Consider the following 22,680-nt stretch of genomic DNA (forward strand, 5'->3'; position numbering starts at 1 on the left):
CTAATAAAATGAAACTTTGAGGAACTTCAAGCCTCTGAGTCTTCTTTCGTTGGGGGTGTCACTTGGAACCCTGATATTTTCCTCCTCTTATTTTCCCCAAGCAACAACCCTGTTAGGTGGATTGGGCTGAGAGAGACAATGATTGTACAAAGTCATTCAGTTCTATAGACAAAAAAGAAGCTGGTGTGAACTACCAACCTAGAAATAAGGAGAAGTTTGCTGACAGTGAGAATAATTTCCAACTGTTATTTTTCTTCTCTTAATTTGGGTATAGGGCAGTGATGACAAATCCGGCTTCAGGCCCGGGTACAGCACGGAAACGGCATTGGTCGCGTTGGTTGATGATCTCTGGAGGGCTCGGGACAGAGGTTGTTCCTCTGTTCTGGTCCTATTAGACCTCTCAGCGGCTTTTGATACCATCGACCATGGTATCATGCTGCGCCGGTTGGAGGGGTTAGGAGTGGGAGGCACTGTTTTACGGTGGTTCTCCTCCTATCTCTCCGACCGGTCGCAGTCTGTGTTGGCTGGAGGGCAGAGGTCGACCTCAAGGCACTTGGTTTGTGGGGTGCCACAAGGGTCGGTCCTCTCGCCTCTCCTGTTCAACATTTATGTGAAGCCGCTGGGCGAGATCATCCGTGGTTTTGGGGTGCAGTGCCATCTGTACGCTGATGAACCCAGCTGTACATCTCCACCCCAGACCACCCCAACGATGCCCTTGAAGTGATGTCTCGGTGCCTGGAGGCGGTGCGGGTCTGGATGGGGAGGAACAGGCTCCAACTCAATCCCTCCAAGACTGAGTGGCTGTGGCTGCCGGCGTCCCGATATAGTCAGCTGGTGCCATCGCTGACTATTGGGGGCGAGACATTGGCCCCCACAGAGAGGGCGCGTAACTTGGGTGTCCTCCTGGACGCACGGCTTTCTTTAGAAGAGCATTTGACGGCCGTGGCCAGGGGGGCTTTCTATCAGGTTCGCCTGATACGCCAGTTGCGCCCCTTTCTGGATCGGGACTCCCTATGCACGGTCACTCATGCCCTCGTTACTTCCCGCCTCGACTACTGTAACGCTCTCTACATGGGGCTCCCCTTGAGGAGCACTCGGAGGCTCCAACTGGTGCAGAATGCGGCCGCGCGGGTACTTATGGGGGCGACATGGCGCTCCCACGTGACACCTCTCCTGCGCGAGCTGCATTGGCTTCCAGTGGTCTTCCGAATGCGCTTCAAGGTGTTGGTTCTCATCTTCAAAGCGCTCCATGGCTTAGGACCCAGTTATTTACGAGACCACCTTCTGCCTCCGATAACCTCCCACCGGCCAACACGCTCCCACAGAGAGGGTCTCCTCAGGGTGCCGTCTGTCAGGCAATGTCGGCTGGCGACCCCCCGGGGAAGAGCCTTCTCTGTGGGGGCACCCGCCCTCTGGAATGAGCTACCCCCAGGGATACGACTAATCCCGGACCTCCGGACCTTCCGCCGGGCCCTGAAGACTTTTTTATTTCAGCAAGCCGGGCTGGGTTAAAATTTTAATTGGGTGAATTTTATGGGTAACGGGGTTTTAAATTGGAGAAGCCTAAGATAATTTAATTTTGTTTTAATATATTTTAATATTTGTATTGTGTGTTTTTAATTTTGGCTGTTCACCGCCCCGAGTCCTTCGGGAGAGGGGGCGGTATAAAAATTTAATTAATAAATAAATAAATAAATAAATAAATAAATAAATAAATAAATAAATAAATAAATAAATAAACCTTTAGACACAGAGTGCCCAAACTGCGCGCGAGCATATGCCCAAACTGAAAGGGGGGGGGGCGTGCACGGGAACATGCATAAAAGTGCTGGTGGGGCATCCCAACACCGACAGCGCGACAAGAGGTAAGGTCTTTTTCTTTCATGAGCTTCTGTTTCATCGATTGCAGGAAACAGAAGCTCACGAAAGAAATCCCACAGAGATCTGACCTGGGATGACGGCACGTGTGCCAGCAGAGAGGGCTGTGTGTGCCACCTCTGGCACGGAATTAGGGAGTCCATTGACATGTCATACCATTGAGCCACGGTGGCGCAGTGGTTAGAGTGCTGTACTGCAGGCTACTTCTGACTGTTGGCTGCCTGCAATTTGGCAGTTCGAATCTCACCAGGCTCAAGGTTGACTCAGCCTTCCATCCTTCCGAGGTGGGTAAAATGAGGACCTAGATTGTTGTGGGGACAATAGGCTGACTCTGTAAATTGCTTAGAGAGGGCTGTAAAGCACTGTGAAGTGGTATATAAGTCTAAGTGCTATTGCTATTCTATGGGTGGCTCTGTATGTAGAGATTAATTTGAGTGTGGGGCACTCTCTGAGCTGCGTGATCTTTCTCGCATATCTTTCATTCTTAAACTAGGGAACATCATCAGTGCTGGATTAATTTGAACACTCATTTTCAACCTGTGGCTTGCCTTTTAAAAACCTTTGTAGATTAATTTTTTTAATGGGTTTCTGACGTGGTACTCTTGTTGCCTTCAATTTTGTCTCCTTGCAGGTAATTTTTTCCTCCACCATGGTGGGCCTGCGTGCACAGCTCCCGTGAAGTGCCCAGACTTGCTAGTTCACTTGTTGTAAGCGCGTCGCAAAATGCAACGTCCCCATTTGTTATCTTTTGTGAGGATGTACTGCTCTCCGGCCTCCAAAAAGTCTGAAGCAGCCAACGCAATGGAAACAGCTAAAGTTTTTCTTTGTCGCCTCTCTGGAGCTGGAAGGGATTTGGGAAGACACTCCGTTCAGCGAATCTCTGCAACCACACAAAGCTGGTGGGAAAAATACGAGGAATTTGTCGGCATTAATGAAGTCCGAGAAGCCCAGGGAAATGTGACCGAGGTAAGAAAGGGATAACTGATCAATTTGGGCATCATTTCTTTCTCTTTGGTGGGAATGCCTGCTTACAGATGGTCCTTGACTTACAACCACAATTGAGCCCAAAATTTCTGTGTTTAGATGAGGCAGGTAAGTGAGTTTTGCCCCATTTTTACAATCTTTTTTTTTGCCACGGTTGTTAAATTGTGTTGTTGTTAAATGAATCATGCGGTCGTTAAGTGAATCTGGCTTCCCGCATTGACTTTGCTTGTTGAAAGCCAGGTGGGAAGTGATGATCACATGCAGGGGTGGGTTCTAAAATGTTTTATTACCGGTTCTGTGGGTGTGGCTTAATTTGTGGGCATGGCTTGGGGGGGGTAATGTAACTGGGTGGGCATGGCCAACTTTTTTTTATTTTATTTTTAAAAGCATTTTTTCTACAACCTTAAGAGGTTGCAGAAAAAAATGCTTTTAAAAGCCTCTGACGATCAGGCAACTCAGCTGGGATTGCTAGAGGCTTTTTAAAGGCATTTTTTTCCCAACAACCTCTTCAGCTGAAGAGGTTGCAGAAAAAAATGCTTCTAAAAGCCTCTGACGATCCCAGTTGAGCTGTGCGATCGTCAGAGGCTTTTTTTTTTTACTTTTAAAAGCATTTTTTCGGCCGAAGAGGTTGTAGAAAAAATGCTTTTAAAAGTAGAAAGAAAAAAAAAAGCCTCTGATGAGGTGGGCGGGATAAGCGAGCGGCGACCGGGACGGGGACCGGTTTGGGGGCATGGCCAGCCAATGTTATTACCGGTTCTCCGAACTACTACAAATTTTTACTACCGGTTCTTGCGAACTGGTGCGAACCGAGAGCAACCCACCACTGATCACATGACCCCAGGACAGTGCAGCTGTCATAAATACACTCCAGGTGCCAAGCGCCTGAATTTTGACCATGTGACCACAGCAGATGCTGCAGTGGTTGTAACAGAGAAAGCCAGTCATAAGTCACTGTCTTCAGTGCCACTGTAACTTCTGACAGTCACTAAACGAATGGTTGTAAGTCGCAATTGAAAGCAACAATCTTCACATTATAATGAAAGACTGTTAAAATGGTAAATAACCTTCTCCTTGTCTTTGGCATGCATATTGGATGACATAATGCCTTATGACCACAATTGAGCCCAACATTTCTGTTGTTAAGTAAGACAGTTGTTAAGTGAGTTTTGCCCATTTGATGGCTTTTCTTGTCACAGTTGTTAAGTGAATAACTGCAGTTGTTAAGTTAGTAACATAGTTGTGAACCTGGCTCCCCCCCCCCGTTGGCTTTGCTTGTCAGATGGTCACATAAGGTGATCACATGACCCCAGGTCACTGCAATCGTCATAAATATGAGCCAGCTGCCAAGTGTCCAAGTGCGAAAGTGGCAACGGTCATAAATGTGAAAAATGGTTCATAAGTCACTTTTTTCCTAATAAAAATAATTTTTATTAAACAGTTTGTCTTTAAAAACAACACAAAAAGCAATCATACATATATAAAAACAAAACATGTCAAAATGTGACGTATTGAACATTACATAACATTAATGGTAATTTTACAGCATTTCGTATCAACTTACGTACTTTGCTTTTGTAGTTCTCTATTCTGTCATTTCTATTTACTACTCAATAGTAGAATAATCGCATTACTCCAACATATATATATATATACACATTATAATATTCATTTGTTCTTATCTACACATTTATATTCGTTTATATTTATCTCACTTTATTTAATGTTGTTCAGTTACTTTAAGTTTCATCAATATTAGGTTAAACATTTCTTGTTCTGATTTCTATTTTCGAGCCAACTATACATTTTATTCCATATTTCATAATAGTCCGAATCTTCTCTCTCTTTCAACTCCATAGTCATTTTATCCATCTCTGCGCATTCTAAAATTTTCCTTATTACAGTTTCGTCTGACGGTATATTTTTTTGTTTCCAATTTTTGCTAATGTGATTCTTGCTGCGGTAAGTATGTGCAATATGTATTGAAGGTTTAAGTCACTTTTTTCAATGCCGTTGTAACTTCAAACGATCACTAAACAAAAGGTTAAGGACTATCTGTATTAGAAATATAATATTTCTCTGATCATGTTTGTCCCATCCTTTATGCAGCATGTCTACTATTATTAGCATAAACTTGTTTATCTCAATCTTGTGCCTTATAGTTTCAATAATTGGCATTGTCGTTGCCAGAATTCACACGAACATGGCCAAAATATGCTAGCTGAAGTAAGCTAGTATCCATCCCATTCTGGTGGATTAGGCCAGGGCTGTGGATCTGAGCTGCAAACTCAACGCGACCACTAGATGGGCAGAAAGATTCAAAACAAGTCTTTACTCATTGTTGCCATCTAGCGGCAATCTGAATTTTTGCAGTTCAGTTGTGTCCTATTTAGGCTGTCAGATAAGTATATAGTCAACTTTCTTTTTGGCTGATTTCTTCCAGGCTGAAAAACAGTTTATGTTTGCTCGAGGAATTGTACGAGAAACTCGTGACACGTGGGAGACTCAGCAGCTGAAATTGAAGGAAATTCGGGATCGTTTAGACAGAGTTTCACGGGAGGACGTTCAGTATCTGGAACTGGCAACTTTGGAGCACAAATTATTGCAGGTAAAAAGAGCCCCAGATGTTGGAGGCATTTGAATCAGTCTGCTTTCCCTTTTTGAATTTGAATGAGGTTTGGACTTTTATTCCCCCTCATTTTGGAACTGCTTCAAATTGACATGTTAAAACAAGGATATGCAACTATGGCAGGGGTGAAATGTAAAATTTGTTACTACCGGTTCTGTGGGCGTGGCTTGGTGGTGGGGGGTAATGTGATTGGGTGGGTGTGGCCAACTTTTTTTTTTAACTTTTCAAAGCATTTTTTCTAATGTGTTGAAAAGCCTCTGCCAATCAGGCAACTCAGCTGGGATCGTCAGAGACTTTTCAAAGCATTTATTTTACCACCTCTTCGGCCAAGAGGTTGCAGAAAAAAATGCTTTGAAAAGCCTCTGACGATCCCAGCTGAGCCGCATGATCATCAGAGGCTTTTTTTTTCCTTTTAAAAGCATTTTTTCGTCGGAAGAGGTTGTAGAAAAAATGCTTTTAAAAGTAAAAAAAAAAAGCCTCTGATGATCGTGCGGCTCAGCTGGGCATGGTGGGGGGGGGCAGGGATTTTTGCTACCGGTTCTCCGAACCACCACCGCCATCGCTACCGGATCAGGCGATCCGGTCTGAACCGGGAGCATTTCACCCCTGAACTATGGTGACTTTACAATCTGTGGACTTCAACTCCCAAAATTCCTGAGCCAACCACGCTGGCTCAGGAACTCTGGGAGTTGAAGTTCACAGATTGTGAACTTGCCACTGTTGCCTATCTCTGTGTTAAAACATGAAAATGGAAAGTAGAATTTCCAATTAAAAATCTGTCATAGTTTCGCTGACTGGTTATGGAAGTGTTTCTTTTAATTAGAAGGGAGCTTAACCAAATCCTATACCGCCGGAGCCTTTGTTGGGAGAAATGAAGCGTTCAATTAATCAGCAAAAATGCTAACAATAGGCTGACCTTTTATACACAGAGACCATTTTCAACTAGGTACCAATCACATTTGGATAATTGGATTTGCTAAATTTATTCTGGGGAGAGAGATTTTTCTTTTATTGATTACTTTGAATAATTGTGCGTTCCTTTCGGTTTGGTATTTCTGAAGGCAGCTTAGGAAAGGTTAGATTTGTTGAGGTTTGTGAGCTGGGGCACATTTCCCATGGTTTCTTTCCCATAATACAAGAGTAGAAACTGGTACCGGGCAGTGAATGTGCAATCCTAAAACTTAATTTATAAAGGCACTTAGTTTACAAGTTGCTCTTGACATATGACTGGTCACTTAGCATAATTATGACCAGTGGTGGGTTGCTACGGTTCGCCCCAGATCGGGCAAACTGGTAGCGGCGGCGGGAGGCTCCGCCCACTCACCAAGACGTCTCTGCGCATGTGCAGAAGCTTCTGTGCATGTGGAGAAGTGTTGCGTGCATAAGCGCGCACGCACCCATGAGTGAACCGGTAGCTATGAGATTTGAATCCCACTACTGGTCATGGCCCAAATGTTGTGACCAAAGTGGGCGCTTGGGTTGTCGGCTAAACCATGTCCATAGCAAACCATTACCGTATTTTTTGGAGTATAAAACGCATCTTTTCTCCCCCTAAAAGGGGGTGAAAATGTATGTGCGTCTTATACACTTATACCATGACTTATGGTCATGGGGGATTTCAACCTGCCGTCCGTGGGTGAGATGTCTGAGGTGGCTCGGGAGTTCATGGCTTCCATGACGGCTATGGATCTGACCCAGCTAATTCATGGCCCTACGCACATGGGGGGAAACACACTGGACTTGATTTTTGTCTCTGGACAGTGGCTGAGTGATCTCGAGATAGGGGACATAGCCATCGAGCCCTTGTCATGGTCGGATCACTCTCTCCTTCGCCTTGATCTTCGAACCGCTGCTCCCCGCCGCAGGGAGGCGGAACCGATAAGATGGTACCGCCCCAGGCGCCTGATGGAACCTGATAGGTTCCAGACGGAGCTTGGGCCAATGCCTGAGGTCCTGGCTCACGCCTCGACTGGAGACTTAGTGGCCGCCTGGGATAGGGCGGCCGCTGGAGCTCTGGATCGAGTCGTGCCTTTGCGGCCTCTGACCCGGCGCCGATCTCACCTGGCTCCTTGGTTTACCGAGGAGCTGAGGGAGATGAAGCGCCGGAAAAGACGCCTAGAGAGTAGTTGGAGGGCCAGTCGCACTGAATCTGACCGGACACTGGTAAGATCTCATATTAAGAATTACCTAGTGGCGATAAAAGCAGCGATATGTACTCATCTTGCTGCTCTTATTGCGTCATCAGATAACTGCCCGGCCGCCCTGTTTAGGGTGACCCGCTCCCTGCTCCACCAGGAAGCGAGGGAGGACCCCTTGGAGGGAAGAGCCGAGGACTTTGTTCAGTATCTGTATGACAAAATCACTCAGATTCGGGAAGATCTGGACTCCGACTGGGTAGATCCAGTGGGGATGACGGAGGCAGGTCCTGAGAATGTTATCTGGGATGAGTTTGACTCTGTGACCCCTGAGGACGTGGACAGGATTCTGGGTAGACTGAATGCGACCACATGTTTGTTGGACCCGTGCCCCTCCTGGTTAGTGCTGGCTTCCCGGGAGGTGACGCGAGGCTGGCTCCAGGGGATTATAAATGCTTCATTGAGTGAGGGTGTCTTTCCCGCCGCCTTGAAAGAGGCGGTGGTGAGACCTCTCCTCAAGAAGCCTTCCCTGGATCCGGCAATATTGGCTAATTATCGTCCAGTCTCCAACCTTCGCTTTGTTGCGAAGGTTGTTGAGAGTGTGGTGGCACGACAGTTTCCCCGGTACCTGGATGAAACGACGTATCTAGATCCGTTCCAGTCGGGCTTCAGGCCTGGGTACAGCACGGAAACGGCATTGGTCGCGTTGGTGGATGATCTCTGGAGGGCTCGGGACAGAGGTTGTTCCTCTGTCCTGGTCCTATTAGATCTCTCAGCGGCTTTTGATACCATCGACCATGGTATCATGCTGCACCGGTTGGAAGAGTTGGGGGTGGGAGGCACCGTACTACGGTGGTTCTCCTCCTTTCTCTCCGACCGGTCGCAGTCTGTGTTGACAGGGGGGCAGAGGTCGACCCCGAGGCCCCTTATATGTGGGGTGCCACAAGGATCGGTCCTCTCGCCCCTTTTGTTCAACATTTATGTGAAGCCGCTGGGTGAGATCATCCGTGGTTTTGGGGTGGAGTACCATCAGTACGCTGACGACACCCAGCTGTACATCTCCACCCCAGACCACCCCAACGATGCCCTTGAAGTGATGTCCCGGTGCCTGGAGGCCGTACGGATCTGGATGGGGAGAAACAGGCTCAGACTCAACCCATCCAAGACCGAGTGGCTGTGGTTTCCGACGTCCCGATATAGTCAGCTGGTGCCATCGCTGACTATTGGGGGCGAAGCATTGGCCCCCACGGAGAGGGCTCGCAACTTGGGTGTCCTCCTGGATTCACGGCTGTCTTTAGAAGAGCACTTGACGGCCGTGACCGGGAGGATTTTTCATCAGGTTCGCCTGATCCGCCAGTTGCGTCCCTTTCTGGATCGGGACTCGTTACGCACGGTCACTCATGCCCTCGTCACCTCCCGTCTGGACTACTGTAATGCTCTCTACATGGGGCTCCCCTTGAGGAGCACTCGGAGGCTCCAACTGGCGCAGAGTGCAGCCGCGCGGGTGGTGATGGGAGCGACGTGGCGCTCCCATGTAACGCCCCTCCTGCGCGAGCTGCACTGGCTCCCGGTGGTCTTCCAAGTGCGCTTCAAGGTTTTGGTTATCACCTTTAGAGCGCTCCATGGCTTAGGACCTGGTTATTTACGGGACCGCCTGCTACCACCAATAGCCTCCCACCGACCAGTACGCTCCCATAGAGAGGGGCTCCTCCGGGTGCCGTCGGCCAAACAATGTCGACTGGCGGCCCCCAGGGGGAGAGCCTTCTCTGTGGGGGCACCTACTATCTGGAACGAGCTCCCCCCCGAGATACGGAGGATTCCGGATCTGCGTACCTTCCGTCGCACGCTTAAGACGTTCCTATTCCAGCAAGCCGGCCTGACCTAAACTTCTCCGCTTTTAAATGGGAATTTTAAATTTGGTTTTAAATTATTGGGGTTTTAAATATGGTTCAGCCAAATTTATTTAATTTGTTTTATCTCTATTTTAAATTTTGTACTTTCATGTTTTATTTTTATGGCTGTTCACCGCCCTGAGTCCTTCGGGAGTAGGGCGGTATACAAATTCAATAAATACAAATACAAATACACTGAATGTAGCCCCGCCCACCCACTGCCCCCCACCGTTTGGCCTCTGCCTCACAGCAGTTACCTCCTTGCAAGCAAACAGCAAGAAGAAACAGCTCGTTTCAGCTTCAGCAGAGCCTAATTAGCATAAGTTGACTGGATCGGCCTCCCGATTCTCAGCTGATTTGCTCTCAGCTGTTTTGCGCAGGCTCTGCTGCTTGCTGCAAAGAGGTAAATTGCTGGAGCAGATTTTTTTTCCCTTGTGCTAATCAAGCTATGTTGAAAATGAAAATGAAAGTAAAGCAGGTTGTTTGCTGTTTGCTGCAACGAAGCAAAATTGCTGGGAGGCAGAGGCAGATTTCTTTTTCTTCTTTTCCTCACCAAAAAAGGTAGGTGCGTCTTATACTCTGAAAAATACGGTAGTTCACTTAATGACCATGGAAGTTAATTAACAACCATGGTGTTTTACAACTGCTGCATTTGCTTAATGACCCCGGCAAAAAAGTTTGTAAAATTGGATAAGAAAGAGTCAGTCACCTGACCAATTGGTTTTACGACCGTCATGACTTACAACTGTGAAGTGCAGGCTCTATTACGGTTGTAAGTTGAGGACTATCTGTATAAAAAGATCCTTTGGTGACAGCTTCAAGTTAATCGTGGTTGAAACATGTAAGTGGAGTCAGACACAATACTGTTGCCAAGAAAAATCCATGGCTGGATCCACGAAGTAACTACCGTATTTTTCGGAGTATAAGATGTACCGGACTATAAGATGCACCTACCTTTTTTGGTGAGGAAAACAAGAAAAAGAAATCTGCCACTGCCTCCCAGCAATTTTGCCTCATTACAGCAAACAGCCTGCTTTACTTTCATTTTCGTTTTCAGCATAGCTTGATTAGCACAAGGAGAAAAAAAAAATCTGCTCCAGCAATTTATCTCCTTGTAGCAAGCAGCAGAGGCCAGCACAAAACAGCTGAGAGCAAAACAGCTGAGAGTCGGGAGGCTGATCCAATCAACTTGTGCTAATCAGGCTGTGCTGAAGCTGAAACAAGCTGTTTCTTCTTGCTGCTTGTTGCAAGGAGGTAAACTGCTGGGAGGCAGAGGCCAAAGGGTGGGGGGCCAGTGGGTGGGCGGGGCTACATTCGGTGTATAAGGCGCACTTAAATTTTCACCCCCTTTTAGGAGGGAAAAAGGTGTGTCTTATACTCTGAAAAATACGGTAATAATTAAAGGAGCTTTTAGCTAGGTAGGTGGCAGCACTTGCTTTTGGTTGATCTTGAAAAGCTAAACAGGACTGAACCTCATTTCTATTTCTTGCTTTCCCTTGGATATGAAGTAGTGAATGTTTGCGTGACTTGCTTAGAGGAGCTGGGAGGGTGTTTCTCTCTTTTCTCACGTGGTTTCCAAAATATAGGTGAAATGTAAGCTCCAGAAAGCTTCCTACTGCTTGTAGGTGCAACTATCCCTTCAGATTATCTAAGGCAGAGTTTCCCAACCTTGGCAGCTTTTAAGATACATGGACTTCAATTCTCAGAACTTCTCAATGGCTGGCAGGGGAATTCTTGGACTTGAAGTTCATGCATCTTAAAGTTGCCAAATTTGACAAACACAAAGTCATGCTTTAGATCCTGCAGGCTGAGTGAGAGATTGTTGTCCGTCTAATATGCAATTGTCTCATCCTTCCGTTGTTCCAAATATTCCAACCTTGTTCCGTTGTCCGGAACATCCTTCCATGTTCCAAATAGCATTGTTCCATCCTTCCGAGGTGGGTAAAATGAGGACCCAGATTGTTGGGGGGCAATATGCTGATTCTGTAAACTGCTTAGAGAGGGCTGTAAAGCACTATGAAGCGGAATATAAGTCTAAGTGCTATTGTTATTGTGCAAAACTCTTGTCCCTGTTCTTAAAGCAGAGAACATAAATTACTCAGCCTTCCCTAGATTCTACAGCAGCATTTAAAATAGCAATAGCACTTTTTTTTTAAAAAAAATTGATTTATATGCCGCCCTTCTCCGGAGACTCAGGGCAGCTTACAATGTGCTAAGCAATAGCCTTCATCCTTTTGTATATTTATACAAAGTCAGCTTATTGCCCCCACAATCTGGGTCCTCATTTCACCTACCTTTGAAAGGATGGAAGGCTGAGTCAACCTTGAGCCTGGCGAGATTCGTACCTGCAGTAATTGCAGGCAGCTGGTCTTAATAACAGGGTGCTTTAGACCACTGTACTACCAAGGCTCTTGACTTAGACTTATATACCGCTTCACAGTGCTTTACAGCCTCTCTAAATTTACAGAGTCAGCATATTTTCCCCAACAATCTGGGTCCTTATTTTACCAACCTCAGAAGGATGGAAGGCTGAGACAACCTTGAGCTGGTCAGGATCGAACTCCTGGCAGTGAGCAGTGAGTTAGCCTGCAGTACTGGACTATTGTAATGCTCTCTACATGGGGCTCCCCTTGAGGAGCACCCGGAGGCTCCAACTGGCGCAGAGTGCGGCCGCACGGGTGGTAAATGGGAGCGTCATGGCGCTCCCATGTGACACCTCTCCTGCGCGAGCTGCACTGGCTCCCGGTGGTCTTCCGGGTGCGCTTCAAGGTTTTGGTTACCACCTTTAAAGCGCTCCATGGCTTAGGACCTGGTTATTTACGGGACCGCCTACTACCACCAATAGCCTCCCACCGGCCAGTACGCTCTCATAGAGAGGGACTCCTCCAGGTGCCGTCAGCCAAACAGTGTCGACTGGCGGCCCCTAGAGGGAGAGCCTTCTCTGTGGGGGCACCTACCGTCTGGAATGAGCTCCCCCCAGAGATATGGAGGATCCCGGATCTGCGCACTTTCCGCCGCGCTGTGAAGACCTTTTTATTCCATCAAGTGGGCTTGGTCTAATCTCCTCCCTCTTTTAATATGTAAATTTTAATCTGCTTTTAAATTATTGGGGTGTTTTAATCTGTCCGGGCCAAAATGATTTAATTTGATTTTATCTGGTTTTTAAATTTTGTGTATTTATGTATTTTATTGCTTGGCTGTTCACCGCCCTGAGTCCTTCGGGAGTAGGGCGGTATACAAATCAAATAAACTAAACTAAACTAAACTACTGCATTCTAACCACTGTACCACCACAGCTCTTACTGTCATCTACAGTCCACTAACACCTCTTTTTGTTCTAGTAGGTTTTTTGGTTTTGTTTTAATTGAGAATTAGGGGCTGAGAAATTTTAAGAGATGTATTAAGCCTTACAGAGACAACATGTTACCCCTTGAACTCTTTCTCCCATATCAGCTCCTGGACACACATATACCCCGCAGTGACATGATTGCATTTCAGATGCTTGGTAACTGGCTTGCATTTAAGACTGGTTGCAGCATTGTGTGGTCATGTGACTGCAATTTGCAATGTTTTTTTGCTGGCTTCCAGCAAAAAGCACCCATGTGGGAGAATGGATTCACTTAACAACCATGTTCGCTTAATGACAGCAGTCACTTGCTTTACGACTGTAGTAAAAACAGTTATAAAATCAAGTCCAGTCACCTCTCAGGTGGTAGAATGATAAGCCAACGATGATCTGGCTGTCTTTTTAAAACTGAGCATTATGTCCAGAATTTTTCACTGCATTCAGGGAAAGCTAATTTTAATTAGAATTGCCTATTTCTAGAGCCGTGGTGGCGCAGTGGTTAGAATGCAGTATTGCAGGCTAATTCTGCTGATTGCGAACAGTTTGATTCTGACCGGCTCAAAGTTGACTCAGCCTTCAATCCTTCCGAGGTCAGTAAATTGAGGAACCAGATTGTTGGGGGCAATAGGCTGACTCTGGAAACCGCTTAGAGAGGGCTGTAAAGCATTATGAAGTGGGTATATAAGTCTGTGTGCGATTGCTATTTTTTCTTGATGGTCAGTGATTTTACATTTTAAAATACTCTCAAGAATTCTTTAATGAGTTTCATCAAAATCCAGTCTGTCAATTTGTTCTTGCATTCCATCACTCGTCACTTCTGCTTCATTTAATCCTTCAGATTCTTTTCCCAAGAAAGCCATCCCAGGCACGGATATCTGTCCAAAACAAAAATTCCAGGAAACTTCCCTACAGTCCTTCCCCTTTTAGCAAACCTTTTGTCGACTAGCAATCCAGCTGTTTCGCTGGCTGTTTTCCTCTTCATACTAAGGATTTGTAATATTTTTAGCAGTAGTTTCGTTTTCTTTTTCTTTTGGCCATGGTTCCCATGCCTTGCTGTTTGCCAACTTGCCATCCATCTAGAACTCAGCTTTCCTTTGGGAAGTGCTTTTAAGAAGGTCTGACATTCCTTCAATTCCCAAAAATATGCATGTTTCATTTTGTGGATACAGAAATAAATGGGTGGGAGGAAAAAGAGTTGAAGCAAAATATTTCATCCATTTTTGCCCTTCAGCAGGGTAAAAGAATGCAACTGTCTTAGCGCCTTTTCCTACTATTGTGTACACAGAATTTCAGAGTTACCTGCTTTTTAAATCATACTTGATGGATGGTTAGGACTTGCTATACAGGTCAGGTTACACAACAAAGAAAATTTATTCATTCATGCATCTCCCAGAAAGCAACTCTGGATTGTGCTTCTTGATACTTCTTGAGAAGAATATTGACTAATTTCACAGGCTGGAATCCAGGTAGTCCTCGATTTATGACCGCTATTGAACCCAAAATTTATGTTGCTAAACAAGATGGTTGTTAAACAGTTGAATTTCTTCCCCATGTTACGACCTTTTTTGCCACAGTGGTTAAGCGAAGTACTGCAACTGTTCAATTAGTAACTTTTTTTGTGAACTTGGCTTCCCCACATGGACTTTGCTTGCCAGAAAGTCGCAAAAGGTGATCTGGGACACTGCAACCGTCATAAATATGAGCCAGTTCGATCGTGTGACCATGGGGATGCTGCAGTGGTCGTAAGCGTGAAAAATGGTCATAACTCACCTTTTTTTCCATTTCCGTTGTAATTTCGAATGGTCTCTAAAGAAATCGTTGCAAGTCGAGGAATACCTGTAATGTTGTTTCTTGGAACTCCATTCAGACAAGCAGGATTCCTATCTAGTCTGGGATCCTCTCCCATGTACCATGTTTCCTCGAAAATAAGACCTATCCCAAAAATAAGACCTAGCATGTTTTTCACATGTCTGCCTAATATAAGCCTTACCCCCAAATAAGCCCTACTTAACAGCCTGCGCAGCCGCCCGCCAACCCATTCCATTTAATTGCTCGCAGTGCCACAGCCAAGAAGCAAGGTAAGGTGGTGGTGGAGCTGCCCCATACGCCCCACGCTAGTTTACCTCAGGGCCCCTGCAGCCAGGCCATTCACTCCCCGATACTTGCCTTCAGGTGGCAACATCAGCCACTATGTGCAGCAGGAGGCCGAGTGCTGGTGCTGCAGCCCCGAGGCGAGGCAGGTGTTGTGGATAATTTGGCTGCGGGGGCCCTGAGGTAAGTCGGTGCGGGGCAGCTTCACCCCCTACCTTGCCTCATGGTGTTCTGCCCCAGCTACGGACCCCAAAGAACGCAGCAAACACAAAGTCCGTTCAAGCCTTAGTTTACTGAATAAACCAGTCTTTTACAACAACGGTTGTTAATTAATTGCATTAACAGCTGCCAAGAATTCAAAGAATAATAACTGAAAGCTTACTATGGTTGGCAGAATGCCCAGAAGCAATTTGCAGGAAGCTGATAAGGCTCCTCCTCTTCGTCCTCTTCACTTAAGGGAGCTTCTGGAGGTTCTGAAGGCCCTGGCTGAATCCCCGCCTCTGGCACCACATCTTCTCCAGCCTCCTCATTGTCCAACTTGAGTGCCAGCTGCACAGGCTGCTGGCGCAGCACCACACCAGCCTCCTCGCTGTCTGAATTAGCTACTAGCTGCACAGGCCGCGTACGGGCCACAAGACATGGCCACAGCACCGGCGTGTCGCTCGGCTTCCTGCTCTGTTGTGGCCACAAGCAAGCACAAGTGGGCCTCCCGTACATGGGGGAGGGAAATAAGACACCCCCTGAAAATAATCCCTAGTGCTTACTTTGGGCCCCAAAAGAAAATAAGACCAGGTCTTATTTTCGGGAAAACACGGTTAGCAGCTGGCCAGATGTTCTAGGAAGTCCAGGATCAAACCATCCAGGGTTCCTCTTGTTTCTCCAGCTGTATTGCTAAGTGCATTCACTTCTCCAGCTGCAATGCGAAGCATGCTTGCTGGAAATAAACGAGTGCTGTGTGGGACACGGTGAGGTTTAAGTTCTACTCAAACATACCAAGAGTAAATACCAACAGGCGTGAACCCCTCCCAGCTCTCCATTTGGAGTCCTCAAAACAACTCCCTGAACCCCATGTTCCAAAAGCTGAATAGCACAAAGATGCAAACTTCATTTGACATAATTGAAAATGTGTTTACGTGCAATTTGTATGATTATTTCCCACAAATTTTTAAGATTCCACCCCTTTTGTCACCTTGCAAAATTGCAATTTGGCAATGAATTGATGAGCTTGGAAGAGCTGGACCGAAGGCTTGGAGGGAACAGGTTGTTTCCTAAATGAATATATCTATTTATTCTGGCTACAATCCCTCATACCTTCGAGTATCAGATTCAGTTTCTTCTCTTCAGCTTCTTTCTTCCCATAGACTTCCTTGAAATAAGCTCCAGTATTGGGTACCTTATCGTGGCTGAGATGGCACCACACATCATGAACGTGGCTTACTGTATTTTTCAGAGTATAAAACACACTTTCCCCCCCAAAAGAGGGTGAAAATTTGGGTGCGTCTTATACACCGAATGTAGCCCCGCCCCGCCCTTTGGCCTCTGCCTCCCAGCAATTTACCTCTTTGCAGCAAACAGCCCATTTCAGCTTCAGCACATCCTGATTAACACAAGCACCTGATTGTCGGTTGGATCGGCCTCACGACCCACAACTGTTTCAGGCTGCAGGGATTGCCGTTTTCTATTGCTGCGCAGGCCTCCGCTGCTTGCTGCAAGGAGGCAAATTGCTGGGAGGGAGATTTTTTTTCTTGTGCTAATCAGGCTGTGCTGAAAATGAAAATGAAACTAAAGCAGGCTGTTTGCTGCAAGGAGGCAAATTGCTGGGAGACAGAGGCAGATTTTTTTTCTTGTTTTCCTCCCCCCCAAAAGATAGGTGTGTCTTATAGTCTGGAGTGTCTTATACTCCGAAAAATACGGTAGCTATTGCATGATCAGAGCCTCTGATCTGCCCACTGCCCATTGGACAACAGGACTCAATCGTGCGACTTCAGCAAACAGTCTGGGAAAGTTGGGTCCCAACAATTCCATTGTAAACGGGAGCCTTTTTGCACTCACTGAATTTCAGCCTGTTTGTTCTGCTCTTTGCATTCATTGCTGAAGCCGTTTCCATCTTCCCTTTGCTTTCCCTCCAAAATGTGCTTCATGATGCATTAAAAAAAGCACAGGACTATGCCCTGCTCCCGTGGGAGAGGCTGGTCATGAGAAACGAGGAAGGGGGCTTTGCTCCTATCGTCTGGCTGACATGGCTCTCTAGCCAAGCAGAGGGAGGTGATTCCCAGCATCCCAGATGTGTTTGCACAAGCATTCTCTTTCCAAAGGGAAAAACGGGGCAAGACAACCATCTCATAAAGCAAATGCATTTCCCAAAGCAAATGCTACCATCCTAGATTATACACAACGTTAGAAAAACAACCGCACGGAATCTAAAACCTGGTTTATATTTCTTGGTTACACACTTCTGTGACCAAGAGCAGAATGATGCATTTAAGGCTCTGTTTTTAGTGGCAACTATTGAAATTTGTAAGATGAGAAAAATTAGTCATCACAGGGACGAGGCCAAGCACAGCCTTATTCCTGACCTCAGTCCTTTGCTCTTGGGCTTCTGTTACACAGTAGATTTAATCTAATGGCTTTGTGGACTTCCAGGTTTCCTGTTATTTGCTAGTAATGTTATAATTTTTATAAATGACTTCTTTTAAAGACTGTAAGCAAAAGCTGATCAATCTGTCCCCTTAAATCCACCTTCAAAATTCAGTGCCACAAACAAAGACTTCATTGGTACTACAATGAGGCATTTGCCACAAATAATCAAGTATCTGCAAAACTCACCTTAATGCAGGGATGTTCATCTTTGGCAACTTTAAAACCTATGGACTTCAACTCCCAGAATTCCCCAGCTAGCATGCTGGCTGGGGAATCCTAGGAGTTGAAGCCCATAAGACTAGGAGTTGTCATTCTAGGTTTTGAAGCCCACAAGTTGTCATGGTTGGACACCTCTGCTTGAGAGCATGAAAACTGCATTAAGTTCAGGAGGCATATCCTTGTTTAGGGAAGCTTAAAATATTGCAGGCTGAAAGGAAATGAGATTTCATCCTGTTTCAGGGGCAGGAATGAGGTGGAGGTTATTTGTAGTAAAAGCCTTATGTAAAATAGGCTGAGGGTGATTATCATACAGTGGAGTCAATTTTCCTTCAGAGCGATATCTGGAATGCGTCTAGCTGGTCATCCTATCTGAACAAGATTGCAGCAGTGAGCTTAATCAGAATGTAAGAAAACCCAATTAGATCTTTACTTTAAAGTTTTAAGTTCACGATCACATGCTAATGGACCCCTGACAGCAAATCTGCAGGCAGATCAACATGCCTTAGAGGTTAAACAAAAAAAAACAAATTGTCCCAGTAGGGGAGACATGATAGCAGTGTTCCAATATCTCAGGGGCTGCCACAAAGAAGAGGGAGTCAAGCTATTCTCCAAACGAAGCACCTGAGAGTAGGACAAGAAGTGATGGGTGGAAACTAATCAAGGAGAGAAGCAACTTAGAACTAAGGAGAAATTTCCTGACAGTTAGAACAATTAATCAGTGGGACAACTTGCCTCCAGAAGTTGTAAATGCTCCAACACTGGAAGTTTTTAAGAAGATGTTGGATAACCATTTGTCTGAAGTGGTGTAGGGTTTCCTGCCTAAACAGGGGGTTGGATTAGAAGACCTCTAAGGTCCTTTCCAACCTTGTTATTCTATTCTAATTTAACCCTAACCCAACTACATCCAAGCAAAATGCTTTTTATTCAATGTTTCCTTCCCACAAGGACAATCAGATGTGGCCTTAGAAGCCCTCAAATACATATTGAGAACATAGTCCTCTCCCTCTCATCTTCAAAGCAAGTAGAATAAAGAGCATTCTCACCAGTACTCATCTTAGCTATTATGACTTTTGACCCCAGCCTTTATGACTATCATGACACTAGCCTTTGCTAGCCTGATCTTCTGTTAATTGAATGATTTATTGTGTGCCATGGAGTCAGTGTTGACCCTTCATGGACACATAGGTAGACTTTCTGCAGATTGATCTGTCCTCAGTCAAGTTCTTGAGGTCTTCCAATGATGTACCCATCATATCTATAACAGAGTCCATTCATTTGTTGATAGTCATCCTCTTCTTTTTCCTTCCATCTTTCCTAGCATTATAGAGTCCTCCAGAGAGTGAGGTCTTTGCCTAACATGCACCAATTATGACCATTTGAACCTGGTTATTTGTACCTTGAGAGACCCTCTGGCTTCATTTGTTCAATGGTCCATTTCTGTATTTTCTTAATTGATATTCTGTAGAATCTTCTCCAACGCCAAAGTTCAAAAACATTGATATTCCTTCTGTCTAACTTCCAACTGACTAAGACTTTCAAAAGGAAGACCATTTGCTACACCATTCTGACCATAGGACCCATCATTTAAATATCTTTTGCAAGAGCTTTATGGCTGTTCTACCAGGCATTAGCCTGTGGCATATTTTTGATGTTGGTTCTTTTTCTGTTGATAGTTAATCCAGATGCTGTCCACCAGTTCAGTCTCTTAATTGTCAGTTCAAAGGCTGGTTGCTACACCGACTATTTTTACATTTATTTTTGTTCATTTTTTTCACCCTGTTCCTTATTAGAGTTTGTGGATCATTTGCATTTTCAACTATCAGAATAGAATTATCAGCGTTGTGCAGGTTATGTATGTTTTTTCCTTCAATTTTGAAACCATGACCATCGCCTTCAATCCGATTTTTGTCAATATATATTTTCCTTATAGATTGAGTAAATAAAAGGAGACTACAGGTAGGCCTCGACCATTTGTTTAGTGACTGTCCAAAGTTACAATGGCACTGAAAAAAGTGACCTATGACCATTTTTCACGCTTTTAACAACAGTTGCAGCATCCGCATGATCACGTGGTCAAAATTAGGATGTTTGGTAACTGCCATGTATTTACAACGGTTGCAATGTCCTGTGACAATGTCATGTGATCACCTTTTGCAACTTTCTGACAAACAAGGTCAATGAGGAAGCCAGATTCGCTTAACAACCACGTTACTAACTGAACAATCGCAGTGATTCACTTGACAGCTGTGGCAAGAAAGCTCGTAAAACGGGGCAAAACTCAGTTAACGACTGTCTTGCTTAGCAGCAGAAATCTTGGACTCAATTGTGGTCGTAAATCAAGGATTGTCTGTATATAACTTTGTAAATCTGGACCTGATCTGTTTTGCGAGTTCTGTCTTTACTATGACTTCCTAGCCTATATATAGGTTTTACACAAGAAGAATGGGATGATCTAGAATTCTCATTTTTTGAAAAAGCATATTCTACAGTTTGACATGTTCAACATATGTCTAAAAGCCTGTCTATACTCAATGAACTGCCTTCTTTGGGGTATTCTTTGTCTATCCCAATTATCCAGCATCCCTCAGCAATAATGTCTTGTGTTCCTCACACTTTACTAGCTTGAACATCTGGCATCTCCCTTTCCATGGTGGCTTCTAATCTGCATTCTATTAATTACTAGGAGGTAAATCCCATTAGAGTTTTTAAAATTTACTTTTGAACAAATCATGCTGAGGAGCAGATTGCGCTCATCCCTGTTAATCAGACAGGCAATCCTTGGTGAAACTGCAGAGAGAGAAATTTTTGACAAGGGGGATTCTGAGGTTCCAGGGTTGCAGTTGGGCCCCCAAACTCTTTTATCATCGTTGAGTCTTCTGTAAAGTTCATTGGTGCCATTGTTAAAAGCTCCAAAATGGGCTTTAGCTGGTTTAAAAACATCCCTCAGGTGTATGTGGCTGTGCCCATTTTAAGAGACAAACTTTATAGCACTTGCAAAATCCAAGATCCCATTCACTAATCCTAATGCCAAAAGCTGGGGCCAGTCAGTACTGGTAATGTAGGTGGACCAGTGATACAACACCATGTAATGTAGTGGCCTTCATCATTTTGTGAATGTCTAGATTTGCACATGCAGGCAGATCAGCATGCCTTATAGTTACAAAACAAAACAAAACAAAACAAATCAAATTGTCCCTCTTGTGTGTTTCTCAACAGCTTGACCTGCAGAAACCAGCAGGTGAGATATTTCATTCCCACCTCCAAATATCAAATACTTGATATTAAATACTTTAGCAAATACTTGAAACAGGCACATGATCAGGGAGTGGTAAAACGGGGCCGACTTCATTCCATCTCGTCTGATGCATTGGGTTTCTTTTATTCTGTTTCTTCAGGCTTTTAACATAACTGCTGACGACTTGTGGCGGGGGTGATGGCTTTTCATAAGACCTGTTGGCTTTCTTACAGGAAGAGAAAAGGTACCGGATCAACTACCTAACAGCCGAAGAATCTGAGCGGGAAGCTTTCTCTCTCTTCTCTGCCGCCGTGAGGGAAAGTCACGAAAAAGAGAGAACGAGAGCTGAGAAGACAAAGAACTGGTCCATTATTGGCTCCGTGTTGGGGGCCGTGATTGGGGTCTTGGGCTCCACTTACATCAACCGAGTTAGGTTGCAGGAATTAAAAGCCTTAGTTTTCGAGGCCCAGAAGGGCCCTGCGAGCCTTCAGGAAGCCATCCGGGATCAAGCCACTGCCTATCACTCCCAAAAACAGGATCTCGGTGACCTCATTGCCAGTCTGAAGAACATCCTGCAACTTGCAACGGTGACGTCGCCGCAGGAAGGGGAAGGGGCTTCCTTGACCAAAGACAGATCGAGCACCTCACTAAAAATAGACCCTGTCTTGGTTTCTGTGAAGGAGCAGCTGGTCTACTCTAAACAAATCAGCTCATTCCTCGGAAGCTTGCAGGAGCAGCTTAGTAATTTGGAAAAAAACCTAGGGCAGATGGTCCGTGAAGTGCGGGACGTTAAAGTTGTACCTCAGTCCGTACCTGAGGAAAGGGGTTTGCTTAGCCTTCCCTCAGAGGCGAAGAGTCAGGTTTTAGAGGCAGAAGAGGTGGTTCTCGAATTGTGCAACACCGAAAGGAGGTTGAAAGCCCAAATGAAGAAGAACTCCATCTACAGTACAGTCTTCACCTGTACCATGTTGGCTGTCAGCTTCCCCATGCTCTATATACTGTTGAAGGGAAATTAGCCTGCAGTTTTAGCCCCTCTCCTCAAAAGTCTTAAAAAATAATAATAAAAGGGTGTTCCTTGACCATAAATGCTTCCTCAAAGTCATTTTGCAGAAGCGCCTGGTGGTTGATGGCCCAAGTCAGTATATAATGAACTCTGTTCTAAGAGTCTTTTGCAGATTCTTCTTTTATGTAGACAGAGAAATGATTTGTGGTTTTTTGCACCATTGGTGCTCTTTGCCTTTGGAATCTGACAGAAAACCTCGATGCCTTCGAGCTGTTGATGAGTGAGAGAAGCCATTTGGATGATCGAGTTGCCTCTTTTTAAAAGATAATTTTATGAGAGGTTTCAGATCTAGAGATAAACACTGGTAGCAATTAAGGTAGAAGAAACAAACAGGTAAAGAATGAGAAAAAGAATGCAAAGCCAAAAGTGCAGAAAGAAAAAGGGAGAAAAGGAAATGCAAAAAGAGTGATTCTGACTTTTTCTTTGCAGCAGCTACGAATATAAATTCACATTAAAAGTCTTTACAACACAGCTTTTGTTTCTTTATGATCTACCACAGTGGTTCTCAGCCTGTGGTCCACAGACCCCTGAGGAATCACAATGTCATCACAGGGAGTCCGTGAAGGCTTGA

At 45.1% G+C, this 22,680-nt stretch overlaps 1 protein-coding gene across 1 annotated transcript in view; it reads left to right on the forward strand.

Moving 5' to 3' along the window:
- Window positions 1-22,097, forward strand: part of CCDC51 (coiled-coil domain containing 51) — a 28,685-nt gene extending 6,588 nt beyond the window's left edge. Inside the window, exons 2-4 of the mRNA XM_070933504.1 lie at window positions 2,510-2,844; window positions 5,303-5,467; window positions 21,280-22,097. Of these exons, the coding sequence (XP_070789605.1) occupies window positions 2,602-2,844; window positions 5,303-5,467; window positions 21,280-22,062 (1,191 nt within the window). The 5' untranslated portion in view covers window positions 2,510-2,601 and the 3' untranslated portion in view covers window positions 22,063-22,097. The remainder of the gene's footprint in view (window positions 1-2,509; window positions 2,845-5,302; window positions 5,468-21,279) is intronic.
- The last annotated feature ends 583 nt before the right edge of the window (window positions 22,098-22,680 follow it).

Source organism: Pituophis catenifer, unplaced genomic scaffold (genome assembly GCF_029215685.1).
Source record: "Pituophis catenifer annectens isolate HBS135680 unplaced genomic scaffold, rPitCat1.0.hap2 SCAF_2, whole genome shotgun sequence".
In the NCBI taxonomy this organism is placed as follows: Eukaryota; Metazoa; Chordata; class Lepidosauria; order Squamata; family Colubridae; genus Pituophis; species Pituophis catenifer.